This window comes from Callorhinchus milii, unplaced genomic scaffold (genome assembly GCF_018977255.1).
Source record: "Callorhinchus milii isolate IMCB2004 unplaced genomic scaffold, IMCB_Cmil_1.0 Scaffold17, whole genome shotgun sequence".
Lineage (NCBI taxonomy): Eukaryota > Metazoa > Chordata > Chondrichthyes > Chimaeriformes > Callorhinchidae > Callorhinchus > Callorhinchus milii.
Window position 1 is genome coordinate 6,416,130 of NW_024704758.1, and position 23,676 is coordinate 6,439,805.

General features: G+C 42.8%; 1 protein-coding gene across 1 annotated transcript in view; it reads right to left on the reverse strand.

Moving 5' to 3' along the window:
• The window catches only part of LOC103175086 (ethanolamine kinase 2), a 121,092-nt gene that overhangs the window by 26,788 nt on the left and 70,628 nt on the right, over positions 1-23,676 (reverse strand). The window contains exons 4-6 of the mRNA XM_042341432.1: positions 14,348-14,496; positions 10,852-10,935; positions 6,770-6,930 (exon numbers count right to left, since the gene is read on the reverse strand). Coding sequence (XP_042197366.1) covers positions 6,770-6,930; positions 10,852-10,935; positions 14,348-14,496 — 394 coding nt within the window. The remainder of the gene's footprint in view (positions 1-6,769; positions 6,931-10,851; positions 10,936-14,347; positions 14,497-23,676) is intronic.

Sequence of the window (23,676 nt, forward strand, 5' to 3'; positions counted from 1 at the left end):
GAAAACAGGATTGTACACAAAGCACAGATCAGTCGTTTTTCATGAGTATCAGCAACTACAGTTAAAGGAACATGACTTGTTTTGCAAAGTTGCAGAAAATCAAATGCTCGCTCCAGTTTTATGAACTGGCTTCTAAAGGGACGGGGGGTGGGGGGGAGGGGGGAGGAAGCATTAAGAGTAAAAGTAAAAATAAAGAACAATGCACAGCAGTGTAACAAAAAAAGTACCATTATGTCATTCGCCAAAAAAGAAGAGCTTTAAGTGATCGGCATCAAATTTAATACCCTGGTCCACTGCAGCCATAACTGCATCAAATCCTGATGAGAGATAATGGAGCACCTTTATGTTTGGCTACCATTCAGCTTAACAAGCCTAGTGCACGACATCCTCGATCAAAAATACACAGGCAGTAACAATAGGCGACCTGATAAATTAAGCTTTGAAAGGGTTTAAGGTCAGTGGCAGCACAAAAAGCCTTTTGTACCGGATTCTTTTGTTGGAAAAAGGTAAAAAGCAAGGTTGCTTAGCAACTTCGCCCATAAATGTAAAGCATTTTACACACAACGGGCATTGCTTTTTTTTATATATTATTTTTCAATCCACATCACTGCCAGCACTGTACTGTTGCTATGATGCATTTTTTCAATCCGTGAGACCACCAAATCGGTTGACTAAATGGTCCCATGTTACAAAGCTCTAGCTTTTTGGTTTTCTTCTCCACTGTTGGATGCAGACAGTTTACGCTAGGTAAAGGACATTCAAGTTGTTGTTGCTGTTGTTGATTTGCACTTCAATGGGTAAAAAAATCTGTTGCACAGTCAATGCGCAGTTTGTCAGCTCTTAACAGGATTTCTCCATTAAGGATTTATCCTAAGAACATAGGTTAAGCCTCAGTGGAAGGTGCCAATTTGGGGTTTTGGAGTCAGAACCTTGGGATGTCCTTCCAACATGAAAGGCACTACATAAATGTCATTTATTGTTGTTGTTGTAGTTGTTTGAGCTTATAGCCATGGATGCTCCTGTCATCGGTGACTTGGCACAGTTAAAGCAAAGTCACATGTGCTGCATTGTAGGTATCTGCCTGCATAGAGATGAAAGCTAAATCAGGAATCTTTTCTATGATCATTTTGGAACAATATTCCTTCAGGTCACTGAAACCATATGATTTACTTCTACCCCTACTTTTCTCCTTGTGTGGATGTCATAATGATAATCCTTGCATTTGATTTAGCGCCTTATCATGTCTTTGAGACATGTCAAAGCACTTCACAGAATATATAATGTAAAATGATTGATTGTGTGTTTTGCGGGCAAAACACAGTAACCAATTGCGCACAGCGAGGTCCCACAAACAGTCATTGATTGAGTAACCAAAACATTTTTTTGTTTTTATTTTGCTTTTTGAACCCCCAGAAAGTGATCCGCCAATTGACTAACAACTGGGTTCCTACTTACTGCTAGGTAAACAGAGGTATGTGGAGTAAGGAAACTTGGGTAAGGTTTAATCCTGCCCGGGAAACGAACCCAAGTCCTCTTGCTTGCGAGGAGAGTGTTCTAACCAATATGCTACAGAACTCCAAGGAAGCAGAATGGAAGCTGAAGGCAGAAGACTGTGAGCAATACAGTCTTAAATTGGGAAGAGGAAAAAGACTGTTGAATCGACGAAGAGGTATATTAAGGTTTAACCTGTGGAAATACATGCTAAACATGCCTCATTAACCTCTGGAAAGAAGCTAACGTAAGTGTTAATGTACTTCTTACACAGACAATAAACTGATTCCTGCAGTTCTGAGTGGGATCAATTACAGTGTCACAGCAAAGCTCTGGTTCCCAGCTACCCCGGGAGATGGGGTGAGATGATTGTGAGCGTCCGACTTCCAACCTCTTGACCAACATCCCACAGTCACAGGTTAGAACTGGAATCGTGGTCCCCTGGGGTTACCCCTCAATGTGTTTCTCACTCTTTATCTTTTTTTCAGCCGTGGAAGAAGAAAACCAAGGAGCAGAGAATGAAGCAGCAATAATAATAATCTTTGCATTTGACTGTGTATTTTGTGGGCGAAACACAGCAGCCAATTTGCACACAGCAATGTCTCACAAACAGTCGGGGAGTGAGTGACCAGTTTTATTGGGGGGATTTTGGGCTAGGATAACGGGAGAAATTTCCTTTTCTTTTCAAATGGTACCATGGGATCTTTAACATCTACTTGAACAGGCAGTGGAACCTCGGTTTAATTTCTCATCTGAAGGACAATGTAGCGTTCTTTCCAGTACTACATGGAGGAGTTAGCCTAGACTATGAGCATGCAATCCTGCTACAAGCAAAGTGGAACCTGGGTTTTGTTTTGTATTCCTGTTTAATAAAACACCTTCTGTGCTTGTTTGCTATTGTGCTTCTCAACGATGCTCAAGGTTTTGAATCCAGAAATGTTATAAAAAATGTGAAAGTGGATTTGAATCAAATAATCAGAGATTTGCATGCATCTGTACTGCATATGACTACGCTGACTGACTTTTATCAGGACTGCGTTACAGACACTACCTTGGGCTGGTATATCAATTCCCCGTGGCCTAATTCTCAGTTAAAGTCTGAAATTATTTTGGCATTTCATTACGGAAAACCAAATGGGCTGTTAGGACGTCTATAGGTCCTTAAGGAGCTCTGTAGAAAAGAAGAGTTTATTTTCACTGAAAGTGGCCCAGGGCCCATCAACTGGTGACAATTTCTACTCATTTGTAGAAAGGACAATGGCAACCTTCTACTGCGCATGCAGAGACAAGGACTAACCAACTGTGGAGGGCTGGACACAAAGCAGTCATTATGCATCTGGCAGAATTTAATAGGGACTCTTACATAAATAAGATTTACTGTACCTCCAAGACTAGACTCTTAGACTTACAGCTGTTTTTACCAGAGTAGTAGTGAGCTGGTCCAGCAGCCAGCTGTAATATTAGTAACAATAATAATAGTAATCCTTGCAACTGATTTAAGGCCTTATGAAGTTATCAAGACATCTCAAAGTGCTTCACAGAATATACTGCAAAATGAATTGACTGTATTAAATTGTCGAATGCTCTTCCCCAAAGGGAAAGTGATCCACCATTTGACTAACAAATGGGTTCCTACTTACTGCTAGGTAAACAGAGGCATGCGGTGTAGGGAAACTCGCCTAAGATTTTGCCCTGCCTGGAAATCGAATTTGGGTCCTCTTGCTCGCGAGGCAAGTGCTCTAATCAATACACTGCAGGATTCTAGTAGCCTCGTTAAAATATCAGGCCCAGTGTTTAATTTGACTTGTCACATTTGCCTTCAAAATACAGTCTCTACACATAGCAGTTATCCATGAAGCACTTTGACTTTTTGCAATAATCCTTGCATTTGATACAGTGCTTTATCACATCAAAACGTTTCAGTTTTCTGCAGTGACTGTGTATTTTATGGGCGAATGCAATAGCTAATTTCCGCATGAAGTGAGTGAGTAGTCACCACAAGCACTGTGTTGGTGTAAAGAGAAGGTCCCACCACCACCTTCTTAGGGCAACCAGGGGTGGACTTTGCCAGCGTTGCCCATGTTCCGAAGCACTGAAAACAAAAACTAGGCTGTTTCAACAGCAGATATTTTGCATTGTTTATCGGAGGACTTCGAGAGAGGACTTTCAGTGTCAGTCTGATTCAGACTTGAGTTCTGCAGTGACATCTTGTTTTTCTTGGTGATTTTGAAGGTGTACAATTCACTAAAAGAAATCACTATCAAAAGGCATTTCCTCCTGATCTATAATCCAGGTTTCCCTAATATCTAGTTTACAAGTAAACTCCTTCGGGACTGGATGAGTAAATCCCTTCTCCCCAGAGCTGGTTAAACAATAACTTCTAACTAGTTCAAGCGTTCCAAGTTGCATGTTGTTATTGTGTTTATGTCGCACCTTTCACGTAAACAAAACCTCTTAGAAAATTAGATTAATGAAAAAAATTAATTAGTGATGAAGTGAATGTTAATCGGGCAGCTATTTCGCACCAACAACTCGTTACTAATCAAAATAAATAAATAAAAATAATAATAATTTGGTCACTCAATCCACGACTGTTTGTGGGACGCTGCTATGTGCAATTGGCTGCCGCATTTTGCCCACAAATATACAGTGAATTCACTTAACAGTATATTCAATGAAGCGCTTTGCGACGTCTCGAAGTTGCGATAAGGCGCTATATCAAATGCAAATATTATTATTATTATTACTATTCACAGTTCAGATTGGCTTTGGGTTTGACGCATCAAAATAGAGTCAGGCCCAGTGTGAGTTTATGCTAACAGGGCTTTTATATCACTTATTGACAAAAGGTTTTTGCCTTAATTCATACAAGGAGAGCCTGGCTTTCAGTGCAACAATGTTATATGGGCTCCATGCCTGGCAGAGCTAGGTCACGGAGCTAAGAGTGTATCTTAAATCTTTTACCTCCTGGGAACTGGCCGTAAATCCGCCCCCTTGAAGGGGATGCTCGTTTGAGTTCACGAACAAACCCTTTAAGGTTTTTCTCTATAGAACAAAAAAGTGGCCTGAAGTCAACACCTCATTTATCAGTCTCAGGGTTTAAAGTACAAGCCTTGGCTGGACTGCAAAATAAAAGTCATCGCATTTGCTGAGGTATGGATTAAGGGTCACGCTGTCAAAATAATGTGGGGAGCTAAGTGACACCATCCACCTGCATGATTGAATTCAGAAGTTCTTGATACCATCGATCTGAAGCTTATAATGATGATGATGATAAATGGTAAATAATAACCATGGTGATCCTTGCATTTGATGTAGCTCCTTTTCACATTGTCGAAACGTATCAAAACGCTTTACCGTGAAGTGTAGTGACTGTTCATTTTGTAGCTGAACATGACAGACAATTTGCGCGGAACAGCGTTCCACAATTAATAATAATAATAATCCTTACATTTGATATAGCGCCCAGTCACTCTGCCCCCACCTTCTGTAACTCCATCCCGTAGTCTCCCTGCCTCGCCCCCTCCCTTGCCTCCTTCAAGACCCGTCTCAAGACCCTCCTCTTTGACCGTGCTTTTGGTCACCCTCCCTCCCCCTGCCCTCCACCCTCCCTGATCCCGACCCCCAGCTTGGGTCCGAAACACTGACTGTCCAGCGCCTTGGGACGTCCTCCCGACGTGAAAGGCGCTATAGAAATGTAATTTTGTTGTTGTGTTGTTATTATCACATCTTCAAGACACCTCAAAGTGCTTCACGGAATGTACTGTAAAGTGAATTGACTATATTTTGTGGGCGAAATAGCCATGAAGCGAGTGATCATCTTTTACCCTGTGGATTGGTGGCCAGGACACTAAGAAAAACTCCTCTCTTTTCTTGAGGTGTGCCATGGGATCTTTAACATCCACCTGAACAGGCAGACAGGACCTCAGTTTAATGTCTCATCCAAAGAACGGCACTCCAACAATGCAATACACCCCAGCACAGCATAGGAATATCAACCTAGATTAGAATGAGTTAAAAGTCCTGACATGGAGCTCGAATACACAACTTCCTGACTCAGAGGCAAGATAACTAACCAACCGAGCCAGGTTTCATTTGCATTTAAAAAAATATATTTTCGTGAAAAAGTGGTGCGTCTGTAGGAAATACACAGATTTTTACAAACCTTTACCTTTCCTTTATTATCATTGCAAGAGCCACAAACTGTAGCCAGCCTGTGACAAAGAGCCATTGTAATACAGAGAGTGGGAGGAGGAGGGGGAAGCAGAGTACGCCTTAAAACTTTCACTGAACTTTAGTGCTAAATGATCGACAGTTTCAAACAGGAATAATAAAGGTACATTTACACACAAGGTTCAGCTCAAGATTCTTATCATTTATTGCCCTGTGACAAGTTCCCATTAAAGCATGGTTTGCCGAAAAGATGATTTTACAGTAAAGCGCTTCGAAGGGTAGGGGCATAAATATGAAAAGCACTTTGAAGTCTGAAGGCTCGTCATACTGACTCTGACTGCATTTTAAGTTCAGTTTGTTTCAGGAAGATTCCCCGAATCTTCGCACGGGATTGGACTTTCATTGCAAAACGTTCATTAAGTGATTTATTGGTTTCAAAATGAGTTAAATCTGCTCATGGGCAAGAACGCAGCAACCTTGTGTAAGTAAGTGCATGCCGGGAGACCCAAGTGTATGCACCAGGCTCCCTAAGGCGGAAAATAAATGTTGTTTGATTGAAAGTCATTTTAATAACAATTTCTTTGGCTCAAGTAACTAAAATGATACGATATGGGCTCTATCCACGCAGTCTGATTTGGAAGGAAGGGAAAGAAACAAGGGGTCCTACAATGTACAATGTTTACATCTGACTGTAGCGGAGGTGGACTGCACACCAGATGCGCCAAGGTGGATTCTGGCACTGACTGGCCTACTTTCTGTGTGCTGTGCGTGGACTTCCCAGTCTGGTGGTGTCCCACCAACTGCTGGAAACGTTCTTGAGAACAGCTGTTGTTGCCCTGTGCCTCGCAGGAAGAGACATCAGCAGCGAGCCGGAAAGCACTGACTGGCAGCCATTTTTATAATGCGACCTTTTATAAGACAGCGTCTGATTTTATGGATCATTGCGTTATAACACGAGCGTCCTTTATACACACCCTTTAAAGGGAGCCATCCTGAATTGTAATTTTCCAGAGCTTGCACAGTCCCATGGAGAGAAATTGGTCTGAGCAACGTTCTTAGGTACTCCATATCCAAATTTGCCCAATATTATTCCTAAAGTACTCACCAATGCAAACTTGTTCACTTGGACATAAAGTTGCTGCACTTCCTGATCAGTCACTAATGCTTCACCTCCAGTACACTCTTTGTATATCTCCAGATAGGTCCTCAGCCATTCCTTCTGCATCTCCTGAGTTGGATACAGGCTGTAGTCTACTTCATTCACACCTAAACAAAAGCAAGCAAACAAACATCTGAATATTTCATCATAGGACTCAGAAGCCTCATACTTCTAGGCAACCACAAGAACAATTGCAACTAAAAGTGTTTGGCTGTCACAAACAGGAGGATTCATTAATAATAATAATCATCCCTGCATTTGACATAGCACCTTATCACGTCATTGAGATGTCTCAAAGCACTTCACAGAATATACTGCATAATAATAATCCTTGCATTTGATATAGTGCTTTTCACGTCTTCTCGACGTCTCAAAGTGCTTCACAAAATATACTGTAAAGTGAATTGACTGTATATTTGTGGGCGAAACGCGGCAGCCAATTGCGCACAGCAGTGTTCCACAAACAGTCGAGGATTGAAAATGACCAATTTATTATTGTTTTGTTTTGGAGGGATTATTATTAGGCGTGTGGAGTAAGGAAACTTGCCCAAGATTTCGCCCCCTGCCTGGAATTGAACCGGCAAGTGCTATAACCACTGAGCTACAGGACTGCTAATAATCCCTTGCATTTGACATAGTGCCTTAGCACACCGCTAATATATCTCAAGGAATGTCACAGGATTTACTGTAAAGTGTAGTGACTGTGTATTTTGTAGTCCCGAAAACAACCATGAAGTGAATGACTGAGAACGCTGGCCCAGGATGGGATTACCAAGAGGTTTTTTTGCGATACCCCAAATAAACCTTCTGACGTGAAAGGCGCTATACAAATGTAATCTTGTTGCTGTTGTAAACAAGTTTGTCAAGCTTGCAGTTTAAGTATAATAGTCTTTGTCATTAAGGATTCCTCATTGTCTTTCATCCATACAAGGCTCACCTTCCGACCCCCACCCTCTACCACACCAAGTGGCTGTGTTTTATATGAATAAGTACATAAGTGATTGGAGCTGCATTTTGACCACAAACGTGAGTTAATTACAGTGTTCACTTTACAAGTAGGATTCTTTTTGCATATAAATAAATAATCAATCGGAGATGCATCATGTTAACTGGGATACAGGTATCCAGTTACAAATAGAGTTCAGATATGCCTTTAGATTCAACACTTGTTACTGTGAGCACTGGGAGAGAATTGGGATTCAAACGTGGGGGGGGGGTTGCAAATGGTGGGGGGGAATGGGAGAGAAAATGCTGAAATCACACAATTGGTAAAATGGACATCCAGACAGTTATAAAGCACGAGTGAAATTGGACCACACATGGGGTATAGAGGAAGTTATCAGCAGGCTCACTGAAACACATTCCTGGAACAAACCACAGCCCAATTGCCTGCAGAGGCGGTGGTTTTGTACTCGCTCTCCACCCCCTCCCCGATTGTTTCAGAAAACAGGCAGCTTCCTTTTGTTGGGAACAAACAGAGACTCGCAAGGCCAAGTGGTTAATAACGCTATTTTTTTTATATAAAAAAGGAACACAACTCCAGCAATCACCGGCACTATTCATGAAGCTCGGCTCGTCCAACGCACTCGGAATAATTAAAAATAAAATGGGAGATAATGACCGGATGATTAATGATTCACAACTAATGACAGGAGACAACTTGGTGGTGTCATATGTCAGTATATGGAATGTCACAACAATGTTGCTTGCGTCTGTTATGATGGTGGACCAGAAATTATGGTGTTAGTCATAAAGAGAGGGGAAAAAAGACAATGGATCAATGGACATTTCATCAGTGGTTAGATTCATAATTACATTTTAAGAAAAAACACTGTGACTGAAACGTGCAACGTTTATGTCACCCAGTTCTGGTGTTACGGAGAAGTATTGCCAATCCAGCAATGGTTCTTGAGCTGCAGTTTTGATCTCTCCTAAGTCCTCTCGAGCCAGTTATGGTGCAGAGCTGCCTCTCTGACCAAGACTGAAAAATGAGACAGAGTTATTGGCAAACTGAGCTAAAGCTTTGTGCTGTGAACATGTACCCACAGAAAGCCAGACTAAGCCTTTACTAAGCTGCTTGTTAGAAAAGACCTGGAGTACTGTGTACACTTCCAGTCCCTGTATTGGACGAGGGATGTTTTGGGCACTGAAGAGGGTCCAACAAAAGGCAACTCAACTGATGGCTGTAATTAGCCATCTGAGTCCTGAAGAGATCTTGCGGAAGATGCAAGCATCCACCTTATTTAAGATCTTATTTCAGCATTCCCGATCCTAAAGGGTTTAGTTAAACTGAACCGCAATGATATGCTCAACACAGTTACAAATTCTACAACAAAGGAGGGGGTGGGGGAGGTGGTGAACGAGTTCTCAAGCTCAGAGACAGTGTTGAACTACTCTATGAAGAGAGTGGTGAGAATGTGGAATAGACTACCGTGGGAGGCAGATTGCCTCAGCAATTTGAAGAGGGAATTGGATAGCTATTTGAAGAGATTGACGGAGGGAGATGAGAGGTAATGTAGTATAGGATTAGTATTAAACATTGTAATGAATTGTAATGCAGTGCTTCAAGGCTGCATTATGCGAAGCTTGCTATGTAAATGTGAGTTGCTATCATTCTGGAGTCCTGTAGCTCAGTGGTTAGAGCACTTGCCTCGCAAGCGGTTCGATTCCCAGCAGGGTGATATGTTGGGCAAGTTTCCTTACTCTACACGCCTCTGTTCACCTAGCAGTAAATAGGAACCTAGCAGTAAACTGTTAGTCGATTGGCAGGTTGCTTTTCCGGGAATAACAATCCCTAAAAAAAAACACTAATAATTTGGTCACTCAATCCACGACTGTTTGTGGGACACTGTTGGGCACAATTGGCTGCCGGATTTTGCCCACAAATATATAGTCAATTCAGTTTACGTATATTCTGTGAAGCGCTTTGAGACGTCTAGAAGACGTGAAAAGCGCTATATCAAATGCAAGGATTATTATTATTGTTACTTGTTGCAATGATCCTTTTTTCTGTTGTATGTTCCTAAGATCCTATGTAAGACTGCATTTCGCTCCCACTTTAGCAGTAGTTCTGCTGGTTGGTAGCGTTTCAGAATTTACAATACACCAAATGTTTTACTATTCAGTAATAAACGGCTTGTAATAAACATGATCGTAAAAACGTGGCACGATAAATTTTGTCCATCAGAGATTATTAAATTTATTTAAGTGATAAAGCCTGTTATGGGGCAGAATAGAAGGCAGTAAAAGTTGAACGCTACTAAACAAATAAGTAAATAATTAAGTAACTAAATTTAAAAAGCTGCGATGGTAATGTCAAGTGTGCTGGGTCTCCACGGTTTGAGTTTTACTCTCAGATCCTGATGGAGCTTCATGCCACAGTAACCTGTCACCACACTAAACTGCACATCATGTGCTCAAAAACTGCATTTCACCAGAAATACAGCTTCTGAGCACATGCGTTTTACTGGCCGTAATTTACGAGGGTAGATCAAATGGGATCATGGGATAGTCTCTGTGAATTGTGACTGACCCCATCCCCTGGCTAGGGGTCAGATTCCGCCACTGTCAAGAGCTCCGGGATGCTACCCCGTGTGAAGAGCGCGGTATAAATGCAAGTTGTTGTTGTTGAGTTATCTGCATCGTTCTTGGAGCTGTGCACAAACTCACCATTCGTTCTCCTGTGCAGTGATCTAAACGTCAGGGCAGCGGTCCGAAACAACAACTTGCCATTTATACAACAATCTTCATGCAAGAGCACAGCACAATGGCTGTACTGGATGCCGAGCAAAGGAGGAGAGGGAGGGAGGGAGGGAGGGAGTGGTGACCATAGGCAATGAAAAGGTAGGACTTAAGGTCGGATTTCGCAATAGGTAAAGAGGGAGATTGAAGAGGAGAGTTTCAGGCAGGGAGTTCCAGAGGTTAGGAGCATAGTGGCTGAAGGCATAGGCATGCACAGCAGGTCAACGTTAGCTGAACAAAGGGTATAGGAAGAGGAATGTGATACGAGCAGGGAACCAGCAGCTTACCTGAGTATTCATTGAAGTGGTTACCAATGTCGTAGGCTTGGTAGTTGTAGCCAGTGTATTCATAGTCAATGAACTTCACGTGGCCTAAGAAAGAGTAAACAGCTACAACACATCAAACACTTTCTAGTCAATGGTAAATATACACTTTCAGGACAGGAGGAGGCTATTTAACTATTGCATCTGTGCCACAAATGCACTGCAGTGAAAAATTATCTCAGAGCTAGCATATTTTCTTCCCAACACAATGTATATTTATCCTTGCACTAGATATAGCAGCTATAATAATAATCCTTGCATTTGATCTAGCACCTTTCACGCCATCGAGACGTCTCAAAGAGCTTCATTGAATTTACTGTAAACATTTTTTTTACTGAATGACCAATCTTACCCGGAAGACAGCTGGCCAGGACACGGGGTGCGAGAAGTCTCTCAAAGGATAATTCAGTGTAAGGTACAGGGATTGCTTATATGCTATACAGTGGTATGGGATCTGAGTGAAGGCACAGAGAGAGAAGCATTATCCCTTAAGAGCCAAGTAAATGATTAAGTTTAGAATGGATGGACGGCCTAACTTCACAGTCCATTTCCTTTTAACATGACTACTCATTCTGATTAGATACCTCATTGTATATAAAAACGGCTGGGAATGTCCAGGCTAGCTGTTCACCAGTCAGCTCTGTCTGCAGGAGATTCATTCAACCAGTGATGAGACGCAAACACAGTGAACACACCTTAATGTGCGTTTCCATTGGAGTACAAGGTGGGGGGGAAACATCTGCCTACATTTAGGCAATGGTGAAACATTCTCATTCTCAGGACTGGTCTAATGGGGGCCACCTTCCATAAAAACATACAGAGACCTAGGCACCCATCCAGATGCACATCACTATTGTAGCCCCCTTTCCACTCACCCAAACTCACTTTACACTTATCCTTGACTAATATTGGGGCTTCCTACATGTCCAGCCAATTGCCTTGGACCAACCTGGAGGAAGATGGGGGGAGAGAAGAAGCGACGCATCCATAATCATGCCTGACCATTTAATGCTGATTCTACACTGGATTTGGGGTAGTTGAATGAGAATGAAGGACAGGGAATAAGGAGAATAGGAGGGAGGGATGGAGGAATAAATTAAGAAGAAAAGGTTATTACATCCTAATTTCCGACAGCAATGTATGCACGTTTTTGGAAAGTTCTCATGTAACAGCTTTTGTAATTAAAATTGAACTTTGGATCTTTCCGAGGTCAAGTCTAAATTTATATGAATGTTTATCCCTCATGTGCAGTGGCTGGGCTGGCCTAACATTACTCCACCTTGGCATCAAATCACTAATGTCACTTCACACTACCTGCATTGAGAGAGTTGGTATTTATTCAGCACTGGAGTTCCTTTAATAAAAAGTGCTAATTATAATAATATAATAATCCTTGCATTTGATACAGCGCCTTATCACGTCATTGCGACGTCTCAAAGCGCTTCGCAGGATTTTACTGTAACGTCTCATGATTAGTACATTAGTAGACGATTGTGGCAGCCAATCTGCACACAGCAATGTCCCACTTTCCGTGAAGTAAATGATCAATTTATCAATTTGATCTTGTTGGCCAGGACACAGGGAGAAACTCCTTTCACCTTTCAAGTAGTGGTGTGGGATATTTAACGTCAACCTAAACAGGCAGATGGGATCTTGGTTTAACGTCTCATCCAAAGGACAATGCGGCATTCCCCAACACTGGGAGCGTCAGCCTAGAATGTGAGCTCAATGTCTACATGTGCTGCTTGAAACCACAACCTTCTGTTTGAGAGGCGAGACTGCTACCTACCTGCTGACTGAGCCTAGCACACCACTGAGTATACAATTCACCTGGAGGATTGCCGGCCTGGGAAGAGACTCCTTTCTCTTATTTATCCCCCATGAAAGTGTCACAGATTTTTAACATCCACCCAAACCCAGGCACCCGACCTGTTAATCTACTCAGGGTACGATTCCACAGCAATGGCCTCAGCAAGAGCACAACTGCACGTAGGGCAAGAGGGGCATTGTTGCAATGAGTCTCTTCCCTCTCTGATCCCAACCTCCAGCGCTGGGCCAAACCCCTCATTGTTCAGTGCCTTGGGACGTGAAAGGCACTATGTAAATGCAATTTGTTATTGCAGTTGTTACTTCAATACTGTCAACATATTCCTGTCGGAGAGTTGCTTTATATGGAGTCGGCTCTGCAGAGCAGTACTACAGGACACACTGTTACTAGTGGAATCCCCAGCATTGGTCTCAACAGGGAACCTGCAGACAGGCAAGCTTGTGTTGTGCACAGCTGGCACATAGCGTTCCTGCCCAGATGGCTGGGGACAGTCTAGACATAGCAGAGAAGACAGCAGGTCTGGCCTGTATGGGCTAGCTGGCTGTTCGTAAGGCAATTCTCCAGAGCTCCAGATAATTACACACTTCTTATTCAGAAACCTTTAAGAAATACCGCAATTGAAAACTCCAAAAGGAGGAGCATTAAGTATTTTACAATGAAAGGCCCAATCCCAACCCCCTTCCCTACACAATACACGTGACTGCTCTTTAGATCTTAATTTGATAGATTCCTTTAATTTATTTTAATACAAAAAGACCATTGATGCAGAGACCCCTTTTGGAGCAAGACTCCTAGGGTATAAAATTAACTTAAATTCCTTGCATTTGATACAACGTCTTTTAGGTCGGGAGGACGTCTCAAAGCACTCTGTAGGATTTACTATAAAGTGGAGTGACTGTACTGTGTGGGCAAATACGGCAGCCAATTTGCCACAGCAATATCACACAAGCAGCTATTTTATCTGGAGGATTGTTGGCCAGCACACCAGGAGAAACTCCCTTCTCTTTCCAAATAGTGTCACAAGATTTTTTATGTCCGTCTTAACAGGCAGTTAGGACCTTGGTTTAATGTCTCATCTGAAGGACGGAACTTCCAACATTGCAGCGCCCAGCAGTATTGCAGTTTCAGCCTAGACATATGTGAGCTCAGAGTCCCTGATGTGGAGCTTGAACCCAAAACATTCTGCTTCAGAGGTGAGAGTTCTACCGACTGAACCAGGCTGACACACATAGCAGCATGGGCAAATGCACGCAATCGAACAAGTGGGACATAGCTCGAAATAAACTAGCTGCCGAGTTGGCCTACAAAATATGCTTGGAGCCATTTAGATGACATAACAAGGCGCTGTAATAAATGCAAGAATTCTTACATATTATCGTTAGTGTTCAAGGACATTACCCTGCCTGAGGGGCACTATATAAATGCAAGTTGTTGTTATCGATGCAAAAGAAAGCCGAACCATTTTATTAAATTAAGATTGAAAGTTGGAGCGGTGGTGTGTGTGTGTTTGGGGGGGGATGGGGGGGGGTGGGAAGGGGGTACGTGCACATGGGACGGCGAAAAAGAAAGGAAAGCGCAATGACATCACTCCAATTCGAATGCTGTGTTTCTATAATAACTTTGAAAACCTACCTTCAGCTTCATTGTGGATTATGTTCTTACACAGTAGATCATTATGGCACAGAACCACAGGGGATTTGATATGGGAAAGGTGTTCTTTCAGGGCATCGATTTCCCTGACAAGGACGTCGAGATTTGGCACCTCATTCGTAACCGTGGAGCTGGGAGCAGAAGGAGGAGGGGGTGAAGGGGAAGAAGGAGGGAAAGCAGGTGGAGAGGGAAGGGGCGAAGAGGAAAGGTGAAAACAAAACATATATAGTTTTAGAAACCTGACAGATCACACTGAGAATTAGAGGCTGTTGAGGCACTTTGTTGCTCTCGCTTAAGAACGTTTAAGAAACACAAAATAGCACAATTTATATTTATGTATCGCCCTTCGTGTCGGGAGGATGTCTCAAGGTGCTTTGCACTGCTGACTGGACACCAGAGCTGGGGCGGGTGGTGGGGGGTTGGGAGTTGTAGAGGAGGGTGGGAAGGGGGGAAAAGTTGACCAAAATCACGGTCAAAAAAAGGTAAGTCTTGAGGCGGGCTTTGAACATGGTGGGGGAGGGGAGTGGGGGGGTGGCGGTGGGGCGAGTCGAAGAGACTCCGGGATGGAGTTGCAGAGAGCAGAGGATACCTGTGCTTTCAGCCTCTCCCCTGGCTGAAAGCACAGGTACTGTTTGTCTTTTCATCACTCTCTGAGACTGGAAATTTCCCGCCTCCCGCATTAAATGAACAGAAGCTGCTGAAACTGCATATTCATTAGGAGGCAGAAAACAACAAATAACACAGTGAGTTCTGGCAGTGGCTTGCGGCAGAGTCTGTGCCAACTATAAATGATTTTACCATGGTTACAGACTAGAGGCTTTGTAAGTCCAGTAATACAAGGAACTGGATTTCCTGCAGTGTATTCTCGCTGGCCTCCAAAACGCCCATTTGTTTCTGGTTTCGCCTGATCACCGTACCCTGGAGACGTGTTAGCCTGTGTAAAATGTAACTCAACGTCAACAAGTTACACTCTGGTTAAGGGGTGCTGGCTGGACTATTCTCCTCATGTGGTCTTCAACTCTGCAGAAAAGTGCTGGTTCACAAGATTGGTTTGAATGAAGAAGACCCTTCGGCCGATCTGATCTGTTCCCTCCAGAACACCCACTCATCACAGCATCCAGCTGTTTTTCAAATGAGTCCAGTGTTCTGGTCTTTACCACCCTTTCTGTCAACCTGTTCCTGTCATTAATTATCCTCTTCATGGCAGTCGGTCAACACTGATGGACTGCAGCACTTTGAATTCCAGTGTTAAATCGGGCTACAGTGTATGTGCCATCGGCTGTTTAGAAGCCGTGCTGGGAGGACAGTAGAGCACGTATTGGTTAATCCCTTCAAAAAGCAAAATAAAAATGATTTGGTCACTCAAATTTGCTGTGCGCAAATGGTTGCTGTGCTTTGCCCACAAAATACACAGTTCAATTCACTTTACGGTATTATCTGTGAAGCACATCCCAACAACGTGATAAGCTTTATATCAAATGCAAGGATTATTATAGAGCGGGTATTCTGGAAGGATGAGATCAGATGGGTCGAAGGGCCTTCTTCATCCCAACTCATCTTGTGGTGAGGAGAACGAGAACCTTAAAATGAGTGGCTACTGTCACACCAGCTTAAACTTCACTCTCCAAAAAAAAAAGTTGTGGCAAATGAAACCCACGCGGTATCACTCGTTCTATTCCACCATAAATACTAGCCAGCAAATGCTCTGAACTGATTAAATTGTTAATGACTGACTGCATCAGGAAGTGATTACTGTAAATCAAGCTTTCACTTAAATTGTTTGCTTCTGTAGTTTTCATAGCCCATGTTCTGTGCATTGCAGAGCTACACATCATTATTACTGGACAGTCAGTATGTGCACTGCAAACATTATTTGGTCCCCTTCCTGCTGTTATATCTGTAGCACCGGTCAATTGACGCCAACTGTGCATTGCGGTCAGTATCAGACACATGGAAACTGGCTTGTATTAAGGGTTTAACAAAGGTCCTTTCTGGCGTCAGCCTAACCAGAGCTTGTGGCTTACCTCTCCACCTTTGTGCGAATTGGCGAAAGGAGCTCACGTTTGACAATAAACCATTTATGGACAAGTGTTGGGTTGAAGAGGAGGGCTGTGACTCTTCGTACCTTAATAATGTGCGGAATACAACATGTTACTATCGAGAAGCCATTCTCCCCCCAGGTCTCTGGAGTCCCTCCGCCTCGCCTGCTCCCTCCCCCATCTTTAAAACCAACCTAAAACTTTTTACCTGCACTTTTGGTCACCTTTTCCCTACCCCACCTGCAAAATTCCTCCGCTGTCCCCAAAACCCCAGCGCTCGGGCTCCCAGGCAGCTGTGTTAAGCTCTTTGAGGCATCTTTCCGTAAAAAGGTGCTACAGAAGTGGAAAACTATTTAGGCCACTGAACCGAATGCAGTACATTGTGGGGCTTTTCTATTCTGTACTCTTCCTCGACACTGTTTCTGAAGCTTTTAAAGAGCTCAGACGCTGTATGTATAAGAAAGCGAAGGACAGATTAACAACATGGGACGACCATTTTGTGCAGTTGGTGAGCGACCAGGGCTGACTTCTTTCCATCACGGACGAGCGATTTGTTCAGCTCCGGTCACAACGCAGCCCCAAACCCGGGCTCACCACAGAAAAGCGTTTGCTCAGCAACGGAGTTAGTTGCCTTTGGAACATAAATCAGGGTCGGCTTTGCACGAGCGTCAAGATTTTAAGCAACAAATAAATAAAAGAAATCAATAGAAAAAGAGTGAGAGAGAGAGAGAGTGAGAGAAAGCGGAGGACTGATCCACACAGGTAGCTCTTTCAGGATTACAGAAGTGGCCTGACATTAGTGAACCAATTACACGGTTGTTTGCTTCTTTATGTACTTCCATCAAACTCCTTATAGGAATTTTATTATAAGACTGCTACAGTGTTCAAACACACACACACACATACACCGGCTTAGCCATATATTAATATGACTTACTGATCAAACAGGAAATCTGACACTTGCGTTGATGATATTGGCCGCGCATTGCGACGTATTTCGAAATAAGTGCCCGATGCATCTCGCTTCTTCGCCACCCACCCACCCCCCCCCCCACCCTGCCACCGCCTCCTTCCCCTTCCCCTTCTCCCTGCACACACATTAACAAGCGAGGTTAAAGTTCTGTTGAGATTCCATCGCCCCGCAAATGACCGCAATAAATTTTTTTGAGGTAAAAGAGGGACGAGAAGGTTTGCGAGAAAAACCCAACGTATAATTTTTACTCAAAGAAACTTATTTACAAGGCAGCATGCTAAGGTGCCCATCAGAGTTGCCAGACCAGCAGTTTATTGCTAGTGTAGCATAGCAATTATTTCACCAGCTGATATTATTTTTGTTTCTGCAGCAAGTGAATCAAAGCATCTTAGCATGTCATGCATATGCTTTTAAAGGCACAATATAACGTAACCTGCTGTGTGAGCATTGTTCCTTGACCTGGTCGACCTCATTACTTTTTATGCTTTCTCTCTTACCCCCTCACTCGCTTGCAATCCCTCACTCCCCCCCAACCATCCCACTTAAGGGTAAAATGTCAGACAGCAATTTAAACTTTCAAAATGTTTGCAGTATTTACATTTGGGACAAACATTAAAAACAAGTATTGTACACAGATGTCTGCGCAATTCAAGTGTCTCTACCTAAGTCAACGGAATGTGAAATATACACATAAAAAAAATCCCGTTGCACATTTCCACCCTCTCTCTCTCTCTCTGCCCTGCTCGCCGCATTTTATAGGGAAATTTATACACACAACCACCAAGGTTAATTTTACAATCAAACTAAATCGGATCTGGTATGAAATTGAGTTTCCAGCCAGAATATCATTTTGCAAAAGAATCCAAATCACCCAGCAAATTTCATTTTAACTGGTGAAAATTTTAAGTCAGGCATTAAGAGCCTTCGAGGGCTAGTTTACAATGCCGTTTCCCATTTAACCCTTGCATCGCGGGTCACCGATGCTGCAAAGCAGCTCTTGGATCGAGCGGGCAGTCTGGCGGTTCGGTGGTGCTGGCTGTGATGTGGTGCCGAGTGACCGACAGCCGCTCACTTCATTCGAAGCCACTCTAAGTTATTTACGAGCCATTTTAGGGAATGTTCCCAGGAAAAATTCCCATTATTTCCGTAACCCTGAGTTGAATTGTTCTGTTTGCTACAGTGAGATTCTGTGGATGAAGAAGACCCTTCGGCCCATTTGATCTCATCTCTCCACCCGACCGTCCTCCCATCGCAGCATCAAACTGCTTTTCAAATGAGTCAGCCAGGATTTAACCAGTCTTTGCCCGTGAAAACCGTTCACCGTAACATTTTAAGAAAACATAGAACTGTGTAAAAAGGTTTAAATTGAAACTTAATTTTTTTTTAGATTTGTTGTTTGTTTCCCCAAATAAAGCCTGAATAAATAAATATTACCTGATGATTTACTCTACTGATTATAACACCTTATCAGAGCATCAAGATGTCTCAAAGCCCTTCACAGGCTATGTAAACTGTAGAGTGACTGTGTACTTTGTAGCCAAATGAGGCAACCAATTTGCGCACAGCAATATAGCACAAGCAGCCATGGAGTGATTGACAAATTTCATTTGGGGGATTGGTGGCCAGGACATCAGGAGTAAAGCCCTTCTCTTTTTGAATACTATTTGCCACAGGATCTTGGGTTCCAAGTACCAATGTGGAGCTTAAAACCCAATCTTCCCACTCAGAGGCACCAGCCCTATCACCTGAGCTAGGCTGACACCCTATCTAACCAACGGGGCTGAGTTTACAGACCCAAATCACTGCATTATAACAGAGTAATATTAATGATAATAATAATCCTTGCATTTGATATACCGCTTTTCATGTCTTCTAGACGTCTCAAAGCGCTTCACAGAATATGCTGTCAAGTGAATTGACTGTAGGACTTTATGTAGGACACTTACGTACATATATATGCACCCTTTATCACCTTATAAAGAAATTGCCTTTCAGAGACACCAAATAAGCGCATGTATTTTTTCATAGGCGGTTTTTGTAGCACACTTTCCCTGATATTTATTTAAAAAAAAACTTTTTTCACACAAAGTCAGAGACTTTCCACAATAAAAGAGGGATGTGTTTTATTATAATTACAGATAAAAGATTACAGGAGGCGCTGAGAGTAATAAACCTATGTCTGTATTCTATCCATATATATCTGCATTTATAAATAGATGTTCCTTTTATCCTAGTTGCAACACAGTTTTTTAAAATAAAAATTTATGCCTACATTTTGCTCAAGGGCGTTTCATGTTTGTGAAACCGCTCATTAACAGGTACCGGCTGTTAAACCTGTCGCCTTTCGTTCAAACCACTCAGTCTGACTGTAGTACAGTAAAAGTGTGTCATATCCAGGAATATTAAGTGCATATTAATAACTGGGAACAGCAGGTTATCAAAAAGAAGCAAGGCATCTCCAAAACCCATTATTTCTGAATTTTAAAAATATATACCTTTTGGCTTTCTGGAGTAATGATCTGTAGGTGTATTTTTTTGAGTAACTGTTTCCATAAATGGACATGGAATCAAGCTCTTCACAAATATAAATCAGCCTCAACCCCACCCCCTTTCGTCCCTCCAAATCATACCTCTATTTGAGTTTCAATAATGAGCTCTAAATATATGTACGCTCTATCACGCCCTAAAAGTGGATGAACCAAGATACAGGGAAGGGTTAAACTAAGAGAGAGAGAGAGAGAGAGGGAAGGAAAGAGGGAGGAAGAGTGAGAGAGATAGCAGATACAAAGAGACAGAGATAGAGAGACAGAAAGAGAGAAGGAGGAAGATAGAGAGAGGCAGCAGAGACAGAGATGGACAGAGAGAGAGACACAAAGACAGACAGTGGCTGAGAAAGAGGCAGTCAGCAGGCAGACACAGACAGACAGAAAGAAGACAGAAAAATACATCATAGTTTAAGCAATAAGCTAGAAGTCATTTTTCTTCAGTTCTGGGTTTCTCTAGTAATCTGAAGGCAGACTAAACTACGCAGTACTCAGAATCTTGGATGCATTTTTTTTGTCTGAATAAAGGTCTCTGAATACCACGGGTTTACAGATGAATGAGCACTCGCTAGACATAGTAGCCCAGGCACAAACCCTACCAGGGCAATCTTTGACATAGCATCCTCCCATAAAGTACAACACATTGCAGTACAGTGCTATACAGTACATGGGCCTCAATTGACAAAACTAATCAATTAGACCAAAATTCTGTCAGTTACCCCTCCTAATATGCTCCAGAAATCCATACCAATGAGCACCTCACAGATCAGAGATTCATTTATTTAAAGTCAAGGGAAGACTTAATATCCCACATGGAAGCGAATAGCTAAGAATAGATTTTTTTTTGGGGGGGCAACAGAGGGAAACAATACTCAAAAGATTGGTCACTAACTGGAAATTCTGCAAAGCATCTGTTAGCAGTTACTGCACTCCCTAATCTCATCTGTCCAACAGGTCTGAAAGGGGAGGAGGGTGAGACGCAGGTATGTGCAGGAGGCTTACAAGCAGAAAATGAGGATTAATCTACTCGGTGAGCAATCTATCTTGCTGCATCACTGTCTGGTCTCCCCCACATACCACAGGCTGCTCATTCTAAATGAGTACATCCCGGGAAGACTGGCTTAAAGTGCCAGGACTGGTGAGGGCAAAACTCTCAGACCCCCAAGATTGAGTTAACCCCCAAGATCGAGTCGGATCTTCACACCCATCTACTGTGAAAACAATAGACACAGCGGCCACATGGTTGTGTGCAGTCTCCCTGGATAAAGAATACATTTCTCCAAAGAATACATTCCATTAAGCAATAATACATTCCGCCAATTCCCTAACTAATCTGTGTTTGGGGGAGCAGGAGTCCTAGGCAGTGGGTTCCAGGCTTCCCGGTTCAATCCTGCCCCATCTAGGAAAAAACCCTGAAACATTTAACCAAACTACACAGCAGTAACTTGCCAACTGATGAAGGGTCGGAAGGAGAGAGATACTTTGGCTTGACAGGGTACTTCCTCTGTGAGTAACAAACACTCTTGTGGGATTTGGGCGGGTGCCCATGTTTGGCATTGAAGCCCTGCGGCACTTGTGGGAAGCACTTCAATTCCTGTGTAAGGAATGCAGCCTGGGCATCTTGGGAATGTTGGAGAACTGAAGCTCTATGTCCCATGGAAAATTACCGCTGCCCTGGTAATTTTACAACTGGTATCTATGCACAACAGCTGAAACAAGAGCATGAGAGATTTGTGCCTTCTTGTTGTAATGTTTTTGTATGAGGCTTGTGCATTCTCAGCGTTAGTTGAGATGCCATTGCCACTTCCGAAAATGCTTTAGTTGTCTTTGGCTAATCTTGTCTTTAATGAGTGAAAACGCTTTAGTCTCAGAGGCTTTCAGTCTTGAGGGGATATCCAATCGTGACAAGAACAAGCACCCTGAGCACCCAACAAAACTGATCCACCCATGACACAAATCCATGCATTGCACCGAATAGACTCGGTTTGATTCAACAAACACGCCTTTCACATAGGATGACCACTTTGAAGGGCCTCACCATGGATCGCCGTGCAAGGGATATGAGGAAGGGGAGAATTTTAACAGAAGGGAGAACAGGTACCACATAAAAGGAATGTAGATCTGTATATCTCTCAGGTGGATGTTAAGGATCCCAAGGTACTATTTGAAAAGAAAAGGGAGTTTTTCTCAGTGTCCTCGTCAACAATCTCCCAAATAAAATTGGTTACTCATTCCACTGGCTGCCGCATTTCGCCCACACAAAAACAAAACAGTCAATCCACTTTACAGTGCACCCTGTGAAGCGCTTTAGACATCCCATCAACATGATAAGATTCTATATCAAATGCAAGGATCATTATTATTGTTAAAAGACACAGTCACTTGCACTTGACAGCAATTCCTTTGAAGCACTTTGAGTCACTAAGTTGCTGTGAAGTGCAGTGACTGTGTCTTTAATAATAATAAATCTAATCTTTACATTTGATATACCACCTTATAACGCTGGTTCAAATGCAAGGATTTATTACTTACTAGCATGAGAGTATATTTAGCAATGGGTTTTAGTATACTGGTTTCTTTGAATGGTACAATCTTGATTTGTTAAACTTGGGGAGCTCCTTGAGTGAATCAAGCCATGTACCGGTGAGGTGCTTTCACGCAATGACTGAATCCCTTGTACTTGCTGCACAAAAGCCTCATTTTGTTCACTCACTCATAGTTACTCGTAATGTAAACAACAAAAAAAACCACAGAATTATTTACAATTCAAACAAAATGTCAGATTGCGGGGCAGACTTTGAGGCGGCGTGATAAGGCGCTACATCAATTGCAAAGATAATTATTAGTATTGCAGATCTTTTTAATCACTTCAGTGGTGGGCAATAATGGTTCTAGCGGGCAGGAAAAGAATAGCGGGTAAGGAAAAGTGTTCTTGAAGAAGAAATAATGTGTCGCGTTGGACATCTGAAATCAAGTTAAACGACTGGTTGGTTGGTTTATGTGAAACACCTTTGAGAAGTTTTCGATGGGTTGTTCAGATAGTTCAGTTGGGAGCCTGCGTGGAAGTGTGCACAGAAGACAAGGAGGAAATCCACGTTCAATGCCCCTCTCCCCTCCCCATCTGCACTGAGGGAATTGTTCTCAGTCAGGGAGCAATTGACTCCCAGTGCCCAGTGACTCACCTGTGTATGTGTAGGTGAATGTGGCAGCTGTTTTGCACACAGCAATGTGCCACAAATAGCCATGAGACGAATGATCAATTTTATCGGTGGGGGTGGGGGATTGTTGCCCAGGACACTAGGAGAAACTCCCTTCTCTTTTCAAGTAACGTTAAGAGTTTTTTTTAGCTTCACCTGAACAGACAAATGGGATCACGTCTCATCCAAAGGACAGCACCCCTGACAATGCAGTGCATCCCCCAGCACTGCACTGGAGCATCATCAGAGACTGTGAGCTCATTGTTATTTGCGACAATGTGGACCGAAGCAACAGTGGTGTGGAAGTGAATTCATATAGCCACAGACCATGCTATAACTTGTGTTAAAAACAAAAGATCGGGAGGCATGCAATACGATATGGATTTATTGCGCTTGTGAATTAGATCAACATAATTGACTCTTTTGTATCTGCAGCTACCACGGTTTATCCAATTCTTCCCAGTCAATGGACAAATTCCTTACTCAAATGCCTTTCAACCAGGTTTCCTCTGTGGAAGTACCACTCGTGGAGGAATGAATAAAGTGTGTTGAAAACAAA